The sequence below is a fragment of the Vombatus ursinus genome, unplaced genomic scaffold (genome assembly GCF_900497805.2).
Source record: "Vombatus ursinus unplaced genomic scaffold, bare-nosed wombat genome assembly UNPS02005286.1, whole genome shotgun sequence".
In the NCBI taxonomy this organism is placed as follows: Eukaryota; Metazoa; Chordata; class Mammalia; order Diprotodontia; family Vombatidae; genus Vombatus; species Vombatus ursinus.
Window position 1 is genome coordinate 3,208,650 of NW_020945064.1, and position 15,081 is coordinate 3,223,730.

Here is a 15,081-nt window from a genome sequence, read left to right on the forward strand (position 1 = left end):
GGAAATATGCTCGTTCTTGAGGACACAAAAGCATAAATGATATTTCTTAACTTCAATAAGATTACTATGAGGCTATGATAGGGTAAAAAAAAAACCTCTCCAGTTTGAGAGTGTTGATTTGATTTGTATTTTGCCTCTCTGAGAGGTGACTTCTCTGAATTAAAGCAAGAAAATATAAACAAGTACTGATTTCTGTTCCTCCTTTCTGATATTCAGACCTATGCTTCAGGTATATCAATTTGGCAGCTGTGGGAAGAATGAATTGGAGAGGAGAAAGACTAAAGTCAAGAAGCCCAACTAGGAAGCCATCAATATAATTCAGGTTAGAGGTGATAAGGGCCTGAACTGAGTGGGGCCCTTGTGTGACCAGAGAGAGGAGTAGTGAAGTGAGAGCTCTTGAGGAGATAGAATTGACAAGCCTTGGTAACTGATTGAATATGGGGTCGTGAGAGAGAGTGAAGAGGGGAAGATGATTCATAGGTTGTGAACCTGGGTGAACGGAAATAACCTCAATAGGGAATTTGGGGGTGGAGGGAATGATTAGGGGAAAGAGAATGAATTCTATTTTAGACTTACTGGGTTTGAAATGCCTATGGGGCCGCAGGTGGGGCAGTGAATAGACTGCCAGGCCTGGAGTCAGAAAGACTCATCTTCCTGGCTGTGTGACCCTGGGCAAGTCACTTAATTCTGTTTGCCTCAGCTCCTCATCTGTAAAACGAGCTGGAGAAGGAAATGGCAAGCCACTCCAGTATCTTTGCCAAGAAAACCCCAAATGGTGTCAAGAAGAGTTGGAAACGACTAAACAACCACAAACAATAAATACTTGATAATTACTTCAATTAATGAATGGATAATTAAATAAATAAGTAAACAAAGGAAAGGATGAATGATCAATCAATAAACATTAATTAAATCACTACTACTACTATTACTATTACTACTACTACTACTACTACTACTACTACTACGTAAGCGCTTTCTATGTATCAGGAATGGTTCTAAGTCTGGGAATACAAAAAAAAAAAAAAAAGAGGAAAAAGACGGTCCTGCCCTCAAGGAGCGACAATAAGATGACGGGGTTGGACCAGGAGGCGCCAGAGGTCCCGCCCCACCAACGAACTTTTGCGAGGGAGGCGGGGAGCAGGCGGAGCCCCTGGTTTTCTTCCTCCAACCAGCAGGGGGAGACGTGCTGGGGAAACGTGCTGGGTCTGCTTTTCTCGGCCTCCTCCCGGCGCGACGACAGACTGCGCAAGCGCGGGCGTGCTCGACGTCACGTCCTGTCAAGATGGTGCTGGTGGAGCACGTTGTGGCGGACGCCGGGGCCTTCCTGCGGGATGCGGCGCTGCAGGCACGAGGAGCTCGGGCCCGGCCCGGGAGGGGAGGGGAGGGAAGAGGAGGGGGCGTCCTCCCGAACCATGGGGTCAGGGCGGGGGCGCTGGAAGGGAGGCAGAGCTCCTCCCCCTCCCCCTTCGCTGACCCTCTGACCCCCTACAGGACATCGGGAAAACCATCTACACCATCAGGGAGGTGGTGACCGAGATCCGCGACAAGGCGACCCGGCGGCGCCTGGCCGTCCTGCCCTACGAGCTGCACTTCAAGGAACCCTGCCCTGAGTACGTGAGGCTGGGTGAGTGCGGGGACCCCGGGCACCCCTTCTCCACTTCTCTCCTACCCTTACTCCTCCCTCTTGCTCTCCTTCTCTCCTTCCCCTCCTCTTTCTCTCCCCTGCCCCTCTCCCTTCTTTTCCTCTGCATCCCCACTCCCTCTCTACTCGCTCTCCTGTCCCTTCTCCCCTCTCCTTCTCCTCTTCTTTTCCTCTACCCCTCCGCTTTCCTCCTCTTTTCCCCTCCCCTCCTTACCACCACCCCCTCCCCCTCGGTGCTGCTTCAACTGCACCAGGACTTTTGGGACACCTGGTCTTTTCTCCTTTGTTCCTCATCTGGGGGAAAAGTGACTGTTGGCTTGGTGACTTGATCTGGGGTTGGGTGGGCAGGATGTCAGGAATGACCTTTGGAAGAGCAGTTTCCATAGAGTCCTGGGGGCAGAAGCATGACCTCTGGTGCAGGTGGGTGTTTTGACTCCCAGGAGAGGAGAAGGTGGGTGGGTGCACAAAGTGAAGAGTTTTGAGAAAGGAGCGTGGGGTAGAGAACCTCAGTTTCATCAGCTCAAACATTTAATGTGTACCTACTAGGCATCTGCCATACAAACCTAGGTCCTGCCCTCTAGGAGCTTACATTGTACTCATGAGGGTTCTGTTGTGGGCCCTAAAATGTTCATTCTTTTCCTTACTTCTTGGGAGTCTCCTCCGCTCTGTGGGCTTAGTTATCATCTTTACCCAGATGAGTCCTAGGCTCTCCCCTGAGCTCCAGCTCCGTATCACCAACTGCTTATTAGAGGTTTCAGACTCAGTGTCCCATAGACACCTCAAACGAGGGAAGTCCAAGACAGAAATCACCATCTTTCCCCCTTTTTGAATTTACCCATTTCTGTTGATATCACTGCCATCTAAATGATTGTCAAGTCCTGTTGATTCTACCCCCACATATCTCATATCTGTACTCTTCCCTTGATTCTCGAAGCCCCCACTCTGATTCTGGTCCTCCTTTCCTTTCAGTCAGATTTTTGTAACAGCCACCCAATAGGTGTCTCCCTGCCCCTTTCCCCTCTCTGATTCATTTTCCACACAGCTGCCAAAGTCACATTGCTAAGCACAGGCCCAACCATGTAACTCCCCTATTTAATAAACTCCAGCTAGGCAGCACACTGGATAAATCCGCTGGACCTGGAGTCAGGAAGACCCGAGTTCAAATCTGGCCTCAGACACTTAATATATGTGTGACCCTGGGCAGATCACTGAATCCTCAGTTTTCTCATCTGTAAAATGAACTGGAGAAGAAAACGGCAAACCAGTCCAGTGTCTTTGCCAAGAAAACCCCAGATGGGATCGTGAAGAGTTGGACATGATTGAAAATGACTGAACAATGACAAAATGTTTCTCTGTTGTTTCTAGTATCAAATACAAACTCTTCTGTTTGGTATTCAAATCCCTTAACAACCTGACTCCATCCTGCCTTTCCAGGCTCATCATACATTAGTAACCCTGCACACACTCTTAGTCTAGCCTAATTGACTTCCTTGCTGCCCCTCACACACGACATTCCACACCTCATCTCCCTCCCTTTGCACAGGCTTTCTGTCCCCCTCACCTGGAATGTCCACTCTTGCTTCTTAGAATCCTTGGTGTCCTTCAGAGTTCAGTTTGAATGCTTGTGCCTTGTGAGACCTTTCCTGATCCTGCCCAGCTGCTAGGGCTGTCCCCTCCCAAATTACCTGGAATATGTTTTATATATATGTTCAGTGCACATGCCTGCTCCCTGAACAGAATGAACGTCAGGTCCTTCAGGGCAGGGCCAGTTGTTGGATTTTTTCTTGGCATCCCCAGCACCTAAACTGCCCGGTACCAGCATATATTAGGCACTGAATAAATGCTTCTGGATTGATTGATAGAAAGAGAGGAGTCTGTATTACACAAGTGACAGGACAAAGGAAAAATGAGACAAAGCACTGAGAATGTTTTTTGGAGGAGAGAACATTGGCCTGGGGGATTGGGGAAGGCTCACGGAGGGTGTGCCACCCAAGGGTGGTCTTGAAGTAAAAGATGAGGTGTCTGAAAGGATGAAGAATGAGAAAGGAACGCATCCCAGCTATGGGAAATGACTTGCACATGCAGGGAGGTGAGAAGTAGCATGTAAAGTTCAAAGAACAGCCCATGTCCAATTGGGCTGGAACATAGAGTGAGTAAAGTGGAATAATAATGTGAACTAAGTGTGGAAAAGTAGACAGACTTTAAGCACCAGCTTGGGGATTTTATATTTTATGCTGTAGGCAATGTTTCCCTCCTGCCAACATTTATTTGGGAACAGATGTTATCGATTACTTGGTCAAACCTGTTGCTTAGGTTGGTGGTTTTGGCACCTGAGGGCAGGATATATTGGAGAGGAGAGAGACAGGGATGGGGGGACCAGTTAATAGGCTAAGGTGACATGGTCCCAAGTAAGCGGAGACAGTATGAATGGGGGAAAGGGGACAGTTTCCAGAGATGATATGGAAAGACTTGATAGGACTTGGCCATTGATCAACTCTGGGGGAGAGGGCCTTCAGGAGAAGGGAAGAACAAGATTTTGAACCTGGCTAACTGGGAGAATGGTTGTCCTTCATTACAAACTAGGAAAGGTTGGAGGTGTGGTGGACAACAATAAATACGGTTTTGGACATGTTGAATTGAAGGTGTGAATGAGATGTTTTTCAGTTAGCTGGTGAATTGGAACTTTTTCTGAAGAGAGCTTAGGGTTGGAAATCTAAATTTGGGAGTCATCTGCAAAGGACTGATTGAAAAAAAACTATGGGAGCTGATGAGATCATCAAGAAGTAGTGTGGAGAGACAGGCGGTTCTGGGTAACCACGGGGTCCAGCTTTAGGGAGTGGGAAATGGGTGATAAACCAGTAGAAGAGACTGAGTGATAGAGAGACGCAGAGGAGAACCAGGAGGTAAGTCTTCATGAACACCAAGGGAAGAGAGAATGGGGTGAGGCTGGGGGAAGAAGAGATAGTTAACAGTGCTGGAAGTTAAAGGAAGGTCAGTGATGAAAACAGCAGCATCTCACTTGTGTGTGACTTTTCAATAGAGTGCTGAAGTCAGAAACCGAATTACCAGGAAAGTAAGAAGTGAGTAGGTTAACAAAGAAAGGGGGAGATGTAAGATTAGATTGAGGGAGTGGAAGGGTCAAGTGAAGTGTTGGTATTTAAAATTAATCAAATTAATCAATAAACATTTATCAAGGGCCTACTATGGGGGGAGGGAGCTGTGCTAATTGTTGGGGATACAAAAGAGGCAAAAGACAATTCCTGCCCTCAGGGAGCTTACTGTCTAATGGGGAAGACTACATGCAAATAAATATATACAAAGTAAGCTATATGTAGGATAAATAGGAAATAATTAACAGAGAGAAGGCACAAGAATTAAGTGGGTTAGGGAAGACTTCCTACAGAAAGTAGAGTTTAAGTTGGGACTTGAAAGGAGTCAGGAGTCTGGAGTGGAGGAGAGAGAGCATTCCAGGCATGGGAGACAGCCAGAGGGAATGCCTTTAGCCAAGGTGGGGGGGGGAGGGGGGGACGGACCCCAGCAGCGGTTTTGAGTCTTGTTTGTGGAATAGCCAGGAGGCCAGGGTCACTGGAAGGAAGAGTACATGTTGGGGAGTCAAGTGTGAGGCTAGTATGTAGACAGTGGATGATGAAGGATTCAGTTTAGTAGATTTGGATTGGAGGTAGAGCAGTGCTTCATGGGACCGCTCATCAGAAAACAGGAGGGCACAAACAGAGAGGCTGGCCAGGGCCGCCTTGTCCTCTGGAGCACTAGAGAAACTGTGAAGAGGTTGCGCACTTCTGGAGAGAGCTCAGGAAGGCTCGTGTGGGCAGCTTGATTTCCTAAGGTAGTGGATGACTTCCTTTGCTGAGAGAAGCAGGAGAGGGTGGTCTTGAGAACGGTTTGGATGAAACAGCTGCTGCTAGAAAGTGATCTGCCCTAAGTGTGGGGTGTTGGGGAATTAGAGAAGAAAGTTTTGGAATGAACACATAGGAATGAGCTGGAGAGTCAGTGAGGCCACAGGATTGCTGGATTATCTAGCAACAGATCTGGGGCTAGATGTCAGGCTTCTTGGTTCCCTGTTCAGTGCTTTTCCTATTCTCTGTCATGCTGCTTTTTTGATCATATCACCATGTTAAGATCCCTTGATCTTAACTGTTCTCTTATAACCACTTGTCATCTTCCTGGGAAAATGGAAAATTAAATTGTATTATCTAGCGACAGCCTGCCCCTAGACCTGAAAACTGTTTTTTCTTTGACCTGGCCTGAGGTGTTAATTCTCCATGTTGGTAGTAATTGAAGCCAAAGAACTTTTAAGTAAAACTCAAAAAAATCTTGAAGTAGACAAAACTCTCCACTATAAGTAAGGGAAGAAAAAGTTACTTTTTTTTGTTGATAGCTTTTGTTTTTGTATCACCTGCATTTCCAAATGAATCCTAACCCCTCTTCCTCCCAGAGCCCCATTTTGTACAGCAAAGAATAAAGAGAACCGTTCCTCAAAATTAACCACGTTGAAAAACATCTGATATTATCTGCAGTATTATGTATTATTATGCACTGTTTTATTATGTATTATTTTTCCCAAAGATTTTAATTTTTCTTACTTTGATATTTCTGTTATCAGTTGACTTCTGTTGTAATCCCATGCTTTTCAGTAACTAACCAAGAGTGGTCACCTCTTGTTTATAGTGACCGAATTTTCCAAGAAGACTGGTGATTACCCCAGCCTTTCAGCCACAGATATCCAGGTGTTGGCCTTGACTTACCAGTTGGAGGCAGAGCTTGTGGGGGTGGCTCACCTGAAGAAAGAGCCAGAAGCAAAGGTATGGGATCCCTTGATTGAAGCAAATGATGGGTTGCTTTTTGGGGAAGGTCAGGAAAACAGCTTTCTTAATTTAAATCTGAACACATGATAAACCTGCACAGCACTGCCCACAGGGACTGGGAAACCAAAGTGATCAATTTGAACTGTTTTGGTGAATTTGTGATCACGTCTGCTTGAAATTCCCCTTTGAGGACTGTAAGGTAATATTATCCCATATTTCTAAAAGCTGTGTCCTACCAAGTGTAATGAGTAAATTAATCTTCATCTCACGACCACCTGCCAAAAGAACTGTAAATTGCAGTTCTGGTTTTAAAGGTGCTTTGTGTACAGTGTTGTGCGTGGGGGCAGAGGTGGTGAGTGTGTATCCTCACTTTGTTTTCTTACTCAACCGTCCCTCTTGTACTGCAGGTTAAAGTGAGTTCGTCAGGGCTACATCCAGAAAATCCTCTCCATATTCCTGGCTTTCACCTGCCTTCCAAGGTAATCTTTTGTCCTAGCTCCTGAGAGGCTACAGGATGTAGTTCTGTGGGCAGTGTTCATTCCGATTTTGATGGTCTGCTATGCTGCAGACCTGCAGAGCTGGCTCATTCTTTATAATCTGCCGTCCTCAGTCATTTTCTTTCTAAAAATTTCAGCCCAAACTTCCAGAGGAAACCGTCTGTCCTGTGCCTCCCGCTGCCCAGCCTGCTGAGAACGTAGAGTATAATTCCTTTCTGTTCTGGAGAAACCCTTTGCCCAATATCGATGTCGATCTTCAGGAGTTGACGGTGAACTTTCTCCCTTGGTCCTTGGTGACAGCAATTTGTTTCTCCTCAATTCTTCTATATGTTGAATTTTTATGAATTTTTGATTTTCCAGGCTGGAGAAGATCAAAGTGTCCTAAGTGAGGGAGAAGAGAATGAAAGAGGAGAAAAAAGTGAAGGTAGTGCTGAGGAGGATGAGGATGGGGATGATGAGGATGAGGATGGAGGATGGATAACACCCAGCAATATTAAACAGGTCCAGCAAGAACTGGGACAGTATGACAGTCCTGATAATGTCCAGGTTGGCTGTGTAACCACAGACTTTGCCATGCAGGTAAGGTAATAAGCAATCTCTGAGCTAAATTTTTGGAAAGTTTACTAATCTAGATTGTGGCACACTTGTACTTTATCCAAGCACATTTTCTTCCCTTGTAAAAGCCCAGTCCAAGGCATTCAAAGAACATTTCACTCACTTTCCGTCTTTGGGACTTGAATGCTTTGTTGTTATAGTAGTATCACTTAGTTAAAATGTTGTATGGACCAGTTTAAAGCTTTGATCCCTCATTCTAATTTCCGTTGTTCATATTTCAGGTTTATCGATATCTTTATTCTCAGTCAAATTTTAAAGAAAGGGTGTTTTGCCACAAAGACAGTGTATTTGATATGAAAGAATATGACTTTTGTGTGCTAAAATTTTGGTAACTCATGAGACCTGGAAAAACTGGTGATTTTATTGATCGGGATGGTCATAGTCCTCACACGTAAAAGCATTTGAAATTATAGAAATGTTTGTGCCCTTGTCTTTGGTCTCATATATCTGGCAAGGTGTATAAAACCCACTTTTCTTTACGAAAGCCCTGTTCAAGCAAGAACCGAGGTGCTATGTGCCCTTGTTTCTGCTGATTGGCTCATTGGGGTGCTGTGAGGTTCACCTTTGTTTGAACTTTCCGATTGCAGAATGTTCTGCTCCAGATGGGGCTCCACGTGTTGGCAGTGAATGGGATGCTCATCCGGGAGGCCAGAAGCTACATACTGCGTTGTCACGGCTGCTTTAAGTACGTGGGGTTCATTGAATTTCAGAAGAGAAGATGCTTGGGCTTTCTTACAGCTGGTGTGTCAGAGCCCTCAGTACTTGAAGGGAGTTGATGTGAGTCTGTTACTGCTAGATTAGTGTAGGGCATGCCATGAGGGCAAACAGAAGTACGAGCTTATGTATAAATACTTTGTCCTTCAGTAATTACGGCAGAATAGTGGGTTTAATTGATTGAGCCACAGGTACAAAACATTGTGCTGAAGTCTGTGAACATTCAGCTCGACATGCCAGAGGATACGGGATTAGTCAAGGAGAGGGAAGACAAAACGCAGGTGAGCATCAGGTTGTGAAGATGACCACATGACGAGGCCCCTGCCCCCAGCCAAGAAAGCACCATGGAGGCCACACCAGAACCGCACCAGGGCACATCTGGAAAAATGAAGCAGAATTTCTGTTACACTTTAGCATGGGGAACTGCAAACATTCTTCTTCCCATTCATTTTGTGGATGGTGATGGAAGATAACATAAGCAAACATTTAGTCCAATGCCCTCATTTGCAGAAGAAGAAATTTAAACTAGTTTAAACTCTCAGACGAGGTGACATAGAATAGGCTTTTTAAAGTAGTAGCTAGGTGGCTGTCCAGGAGTAAAAACAGCAGGGTGATACCAGTAGGTCACCTGGGCCTTTCTCGTGTATAATCTTTGCAAAGGTAGTAACAGGGACTCTCAGGGTGCCCTTCCCTCCACGATCCCCTGCTAATCTAGCCCAGGGCCTCTGTCAGTGGGGAGCAGTGTCTGCCCTCCAGTATATACACAGTCTTCTTCCTCCTAAGGCGACTGCTCTTTTTGTTTCTTGCTGTAATGTGGTTGGACTGTAGTGGTATAGTTGAAATTATCTTTTCCCCAAACCTGTGTATATCGCTAATAAATTTAATTCCTCAAACACGTGCTCATTCCCCTGAGAGCTTGTGAATGATCTCCATTTTTTAGAAATCAGCTCTGAGCATAAGGAATAAGTGCTTACACAAGTGAGTAAACACTCCTAGATCCGAGTAAGAGGTGTGAGGAGCATCTTGGCAGGCGTTCTGTGTACGTGGCTCACTGTACTCGGGTGCTGGGGGTGGGGTGACAGGAGTTAGGTCAGAGACTATACCTGCTTTCAAGGAGTTTACCCTCCAGATGAGGGAAGAAGACGCTAACGCAGGCAGCTGTGGTACATGATCTTACCCGATGGTGCATTGAAAAGTTCTAAAACAAAGTATCGTTTAAGGGCACAGAAAATCAGGTCGACTTGGGGGGAATCAGAGGAGGCTTCCTGGAGGAGGGGATATTTGAATTGAGCTTAAAAGGAACTTGGAGGTGCAGGGGCAGTTACGATATTCAAAGGTCCCTTCCTTACAGGTAAGGAAACAAGCTCAGAGGAGCAGTGACAGGTGTTGGTGGCAGAGCTGGAGCTACCATGGAGGCCTTCTGGCTCCTTCCAGCATTCTTTTCAACCATACTATGCCAGCTGCACCTTATTGAAATTCTGCATATTGTAGGGATTTTGTGATCTCTTGTCTGGATTCCCCATTATTTCCTGTTGGTCTCCAGACCACATCAAAAGCTTCTCCAGCACAGTGATTATATTGTGTGCTTTTATATCCTCCACAATCCCAGGCACACAATAGGTAACAGGAAACCCCATGCAGGGTATTTTGTTGTTCCATTGTTTTCTTGGCGAAGATACTGGAGTGATTTGCCATTTGTTTCTCCAGCTCATTTTACAGATGAGGAAACTGAGGGTGAAGTACCTTGCACAAGCAGGATGAAGTGATTTGCCCGAGGTCACACAGCTAGTGAGTGTCTGAGGCCAGATTTTAACTCAGGAGGATGAGTCCTCCTGACTGTAGGCCCAGCACTCTGTCCACTACACCGCCTAGCTGCCAAAATAAGTGTTTGGCTCTTTAGAAATGTCTCCTAAACTGACATTTAGGGGTTTGAGCTATAAGAATTTGTCCCTTGAAGAACTGCAGTGACATTGTAAGAATTTGTTAATTCCTTCCATTTCACAGTTTGTTATTGGAACCTTTGTGGCCCAGCTCCTGGAAGAATGTAGAGGGTTTTACTAGGCCTTTGGTATTGAGGCTGTTTAAAGAAGCTTTCCAGAAGTCATGAATAGCTGTACCTATTACCATTCAGCTCTTTTGCCAGCTCTTCCACACTGTCAGCTCCAGGTGGGTGGGTTTGCTGCCCACAGCTCAGGCCTTTCCTTCTGTGTCCTTCAGGACCACCTCCGACATGATGAGGGTCTTCTGTGCACATTGTGGAAACAGAACACTGAAAAAAGTGGCCGTGACAGTCAGCGATGATGGCAGCCTTCACATGCACTTCTCCCGCAACCCCAAGGTGCTGAATGCACGTGGCCTTCGGGTGAGTGGTCAGCCCATCGCCTGCTTCCGAGCAGAACCTCAAGGTTGATGGGAAGGTTTGGGGAGCTCCAGAACTTCAGTGATTAGCATCACTGGCATTTGAATTAACAGACAGAAATGTGTCAGTCTGAGTGAGGCCTGCAGGGTAGAGGGGAAGGAGGCACGAGGCCACCTAGGGGTACTTGGCAAGAAGTCTGTGCTCAGGTGTGGTACAGAGACAGGGAAACCAGAGGGGCGGGAGTGAATGAGCCAGGTTTTCAAAGACTGTCCATCTTCCCTTGTTTTCCAAGATGAGCACAGGAGTAAAGTGTAGTAGGAGGAGGGATTCTGAGCTGGTCTCATTATTTCTCCTTTGCCATATCCATGCTTGTCTGACACACTAAAACTGTTCCAGAATGACCAGGAAGTACATGATTGACAACAGGAATGTGTTAGGACGTGTCAGATTCTCCCTGGGTGGGTTCTTGTTCCCTCGAGTCTAACAGGCGTTCTCCTCTGTGTGTAGTATTCCCTTCCTGCTCCCAAAGGAGGGAAGCATGCCAACAACCCCCACCTGACGGAGGACCAGCGATTCCCACAGCAGCGACTGTCCCGAAAGGCCAGGCAGAAAACCAACGTGTTCGACCCTGATTACGTAGCAGGGGTGTCTCCCTTTGTGGAGAATGATATCTACAGCCGGGCAGCCACGCTGCAGATCAGAGACAGTGCGTTGGGTGCCGGAAGGAGGCGCTTGAACCCCAACGCTTCAACAAAGAAATTTGTAAAAAAGAGATGAAGGAAAAAAGGGGAGCCCCTAGGACGAGGCTGAGTGGCTGCTGTGAAGAGACCTTTCTCAGCCTGCTGTTTTCAAAAGCTTTGGAAGGCAAGAATGGGTCAAGAGCTTATGTTTGAATGTCACCTTGAGGACAGTTCTCTTAGGACTTGGACCCTGGATGAAACTGAATATTGGCTTTATCTCCAGTGAATTCTGGCCTGTCAGTGTGAGGCTGGCTTGACTTCCCACCACTTTCAATGGAATTTGTAAAGAAAGGAAATAATAGTGCCCTGCAGCACCTCTCTATTTTCATGTACCTTTAAAGAGAGAGTGCCTGTCTCCGCGTATTTTTCTAATAAATATGCTGTTCATATGCTTTTTATTCTTTTCATTAAGCACCTCTTTTATTCCTTAGCATTTATGGCAGCCAAAGGTGACATCTATGTTGAAGCCAACTCTAGTTTGAAGGGATAGTAAAGAGTACTTTGGGGGCTTTTGAATGTTTTAGGGCCACCAAGAATTAAACTGCTGTGGCTATCATTGTGTAAGATGAGTATACACTAGTGCCCTTTGTGGGTCATGTTTGAATCCATTGAAAGAGATTTCTCTGCCTGCTTTAAAGATGACAGTCTATCTCCTTCTCATGAGGGGCCCTTGTGTTTTGAAGGGTATTTCTCAGATTGAGAGGCTGCATGGGGTGGCCTGGGCTCAGGTTTGGCCGCTGAGATATTTTGTGACCACAGGCATGAGTCACTTCTCAGTGCACCCTTGGTGACTGAGACTTAGGTTACAGATTGCTGCCTTGGTGGGGGGAGTTTGACTATGAGGTGTTTACTAATAAAGTCACAAGTCTAAGCCAAAGACAATTCAGGTTGAGTGCAATTGGAGTAAAAAGAAGTTTGTTGTAAATGATTCAAGTCATTCTTATGTTTAGCTTACTATACAGTGAGTGACAATATATGGCATATAGTGTCTTTGTTGTACCTAATTGTCTGAAAAGGAGTCACATTTTCCTCCTAAGCACCCTGAAGGTTTCATACTGTTTATAGGATCACAGATTTTGAGCTGGGAGGAAGAACCTTAATGGAAATCTGATCCTGAACCCCTCATCTTTTAGATGACAGAGCTGAGGCCCAGGTCCAGCTGCAGATCCAGGACTCTCCATTCCACTGTGGTTGTGGTAGTGTGGAAAGTAATCAGCTTTTGGATGAAGTCTGGGGTCAGCGCAGCTGTCTTAGAACTGATATGAAAAACTTTCTCTTAGTCGCCCACAGTGGGGCACAACAGCCATTGGTCGCTTCCATAGGAGTCTTTTACAATGAGCCCATTAGCTGAGGCAGTTGGGGATATTGGAGTGTGAATTGGGGTTTTTCTCTGCTTGGGATCATGGTTTACAGTGCTCAGGATGTTTTAAGCCTACATATTAAATTAATGTGAAATTCATCAGTTCCAAGAAAATGTTTCCACATACAAAGTACTCCAGATAAATAAAGACGAAAGCAATATGGCCCGTCCTCTCCAGGAGTTCCAGATAATACAAAGATTGAAAGAGGGGCAAAGGAGACCTTCAGTCTGTGGGGATCAGGAAAGACTTGATATCTGCAGCAGGTGGCAGTAGAGAGGAAGGTCTCCAGACCAGAGGTGGGAGGTGACTTGACCAATTCAGGTAACAGTTTTAGTGTGAAGTTGTTGTGTTTGATTGAAATGTCCAGTGTGTGGAAATAAGAGGAACTAGGCTTGTGGACAGCTTTACCTGTCAGGTTGAGGAGTTTGTACGTTATCCTAGGGGCAGTAGGGAGCCACGGTGTGTATAGGAGTCAGACCTCTGTCTGCCTTAGTAAGATGCTTTTGGCATCTGTGTAAATGAGTTGGAAAGGGGAGGAAGTGTAGGCTATTACAGTATCCAGAGGGAGTGAGAACCTGGACCAGGCTGTTAGCATTGTGAACAGAGAAACTCGGAAAGATGCATTTGGCAGCTGATTGGATGTGGGACCTCAGTGAAAGCCAGTGATGCTTAAGGTTTTGAGCTGGGTGTTGAAGATAAAGATGTCACCAACAGTGTTAAATCTGAGGGAGTGACGAATTTAGACATGGGCAGATTTTGGCCTTGAGTGGGACACTATGTGAAATGTTTACCATGCAGTTAGTGACATAAACCTGGAGCATAGGGCTGCATATATAGACTTGGGAGTTGGATAGAGTTGATCATTGAACCCATGAGAATTGATGACTTCACCAGATTTGAAAATAACCAATCTCCAACTCAGGGCTGTATATAAGTTGGCTTATATGGGATTAACCAAAGACTGGGATCAGTGGTATAGTTAGAAAGAGACCCAGGAAAAATAAAGCATTTATTAAGTGCTGGGCCCTGTGCTAAGTGTTGGGGATACAATTACCAAGCCAGCAAGGTAGTCCCTGTCCTCAAGGATCTTCCATTCTAATGGGGAAAACATCACAAAGGGGAATGGTGTTGCAGGGGCATGGTGAGAAGCCTGAGGTCTTGTAAGATAAGGGAAAAAGGTTGATTTATCAAAGCTGGGGAAGCCAGGGATGGAGTCCAAATTTTCCAGTGAGGTGGGGATGATTGCAAAGGAGGGACTATGTGAAAAAACCTGCAGGAACTCTGACTAGTGTCCTGGAGAGAGGAAGACATCCAGAAACAAGGAATCCACAACATTGGCCAATGCCACAGAGAGGCCAAGAAGGACCGTTGGATTTAGTGATAAAAAAATACCTGCTGGGGGCAGCTAGGTGGCGGAGTGGGTAGAGCACCCACCCTGGATTCAGGACAACCTGAGTTCAAATGCAGCCTCAGACACATAACACTAGCTGTGTGACACTGGCAAGTCACTTAACCCCCACTGCCCAACAAAAAGAAAAAAAAAGAGCAGAAATACCTGCTAGCCTTGGAGGGAATGGCTTCAGTCAAGTTGAGTTCAGAAGCCAGATTGCAGGGTGTTGGGAATTGTGAAGGAGGGAAGAAAGTGTACATTTGAGTAAGGCCAGCACTTCCTAGGAGTTTGGCCATGAAAGAAAGATACAAGACTATAGCCAGAGGGCATGGTGAAGTCAAGGGAACTTGGTGTTTGGATAGGATGGGGGGGCCCCTGTTTATAGGCAGGAGAGAAGGAGCCAGTGGATAAGGAGAGGTTAAAAATGAGGAAAAGAGGGCATCATTAGAGGATTGAGTCACCAGAGGAGATGAGGAGGTCAAGGGCAGGAGGGGCTTATGCAATGAATGACCTCAATTTTTTTTTGTTAAAGTAAAATAGGGGCTTCTGCTAGGAGACGGGTGAAGTAGTGACAGTGACTTGAAAAGTTTTGGAACATCTGCTGCAGGAAATATTAACAGAAGAGATCAGGGCTGAGAGTGAAAGGATCAGCACACCCTGGAAGGGGGCTTGAGGACTCTGGATGACATATTTGTAATGGACTCACCCAGTCAGCAGCGGTGTGTGACTTTCTCTAGGGGCCTCTGTGACCAGAAATGCCCATGAGCCACCAGGAGCAGGGTGGAGAGACAGTTACTGTGCCCCTAATCCAGTCAGACTTTGGAGCTGATCGTTTGCTGCCATGAGATGACCACAGAAACAAGTCTTTTTTGCCAGAACAGCCTTGAAAAGGAAGGCTTCTAGGATCAGAGCTACAGAGCAGGAGAGGGCCTTTAGA

At 46.0% G+C, this 15,081-nt stretch overlaps 1 protein-coding gene across 2 annotated transcripts; it reads left to right on the forward strand.

Moving 5' to 3' along the window:
* The first annotated feature begins 1,275 nt into the window (after positions 1-1,275).
* On the forward strand, positions 1,276-11,804 carry NOB1 (NIN1 (RPN12) binding protein 1 homolog). Of its 2 annotated transcripts, XM_027847759.1 has the most exons (9): positions 1,276-1,348; positions 1,495-1,627; positions 6,332-6,465; positions 6,876-6,947; positions 7,103-7,234; positions 7,326-7,544; positions 8,168-8,265; positions 10,512-10,656; positions 11,161-11,804. In XM_027847759.1, exons 1-9 carry the CDS (start codon positions 1,286-1,288, stop codon positions 11,428-11,430), a joined length of 1,266 nt encoding a protein of 421 aa, XP_027703560.1. In that variant the 5' UTR covers positions 1,276-1,285; the 3' UTR covers positions 11,431-11,804. The 2 variants fall into 2 exon arrangements, with proteins under 2 accessions (XP_027703560.1, XP_027703561.1); XM_027847760.1 differs by lacking the exon at positions 1,276-1,348 and having other exon boundaries at positions 1,522-1,613.
* The last annotated feature ends 3,277 nt before the right edge of the window (positions 11,805-15,081 follow it).

What these genes read in the sequence shown, in the direction of transcription:
- NOB1 (XM_027847759.1), top strand. Translation starts at nt 1,286, where the DNA reads ATGGTGCTGGTGGAGCACGTTGTGGCGGACGCCGGGGCCTTCCTGCGG. An exon ending in AGAAAGAGCCAGAAGCAAAG is followed by an intron (nt 6,466 to 6,875) that starts GTATGGGATCCC and finishes CTTGTACTGCAG; the next exon opens with GTTAAAGTGAGTTCGTCAGG. An exon ending in CCACAGACTTTGCCATGCAG is followed by an intron (nt 7,545 to 8,167) that starts GTAAGGTAATAA and finishes TTCCGATTGCAG; the next exon opens with AATGTTCTGCTCCAGATGGG.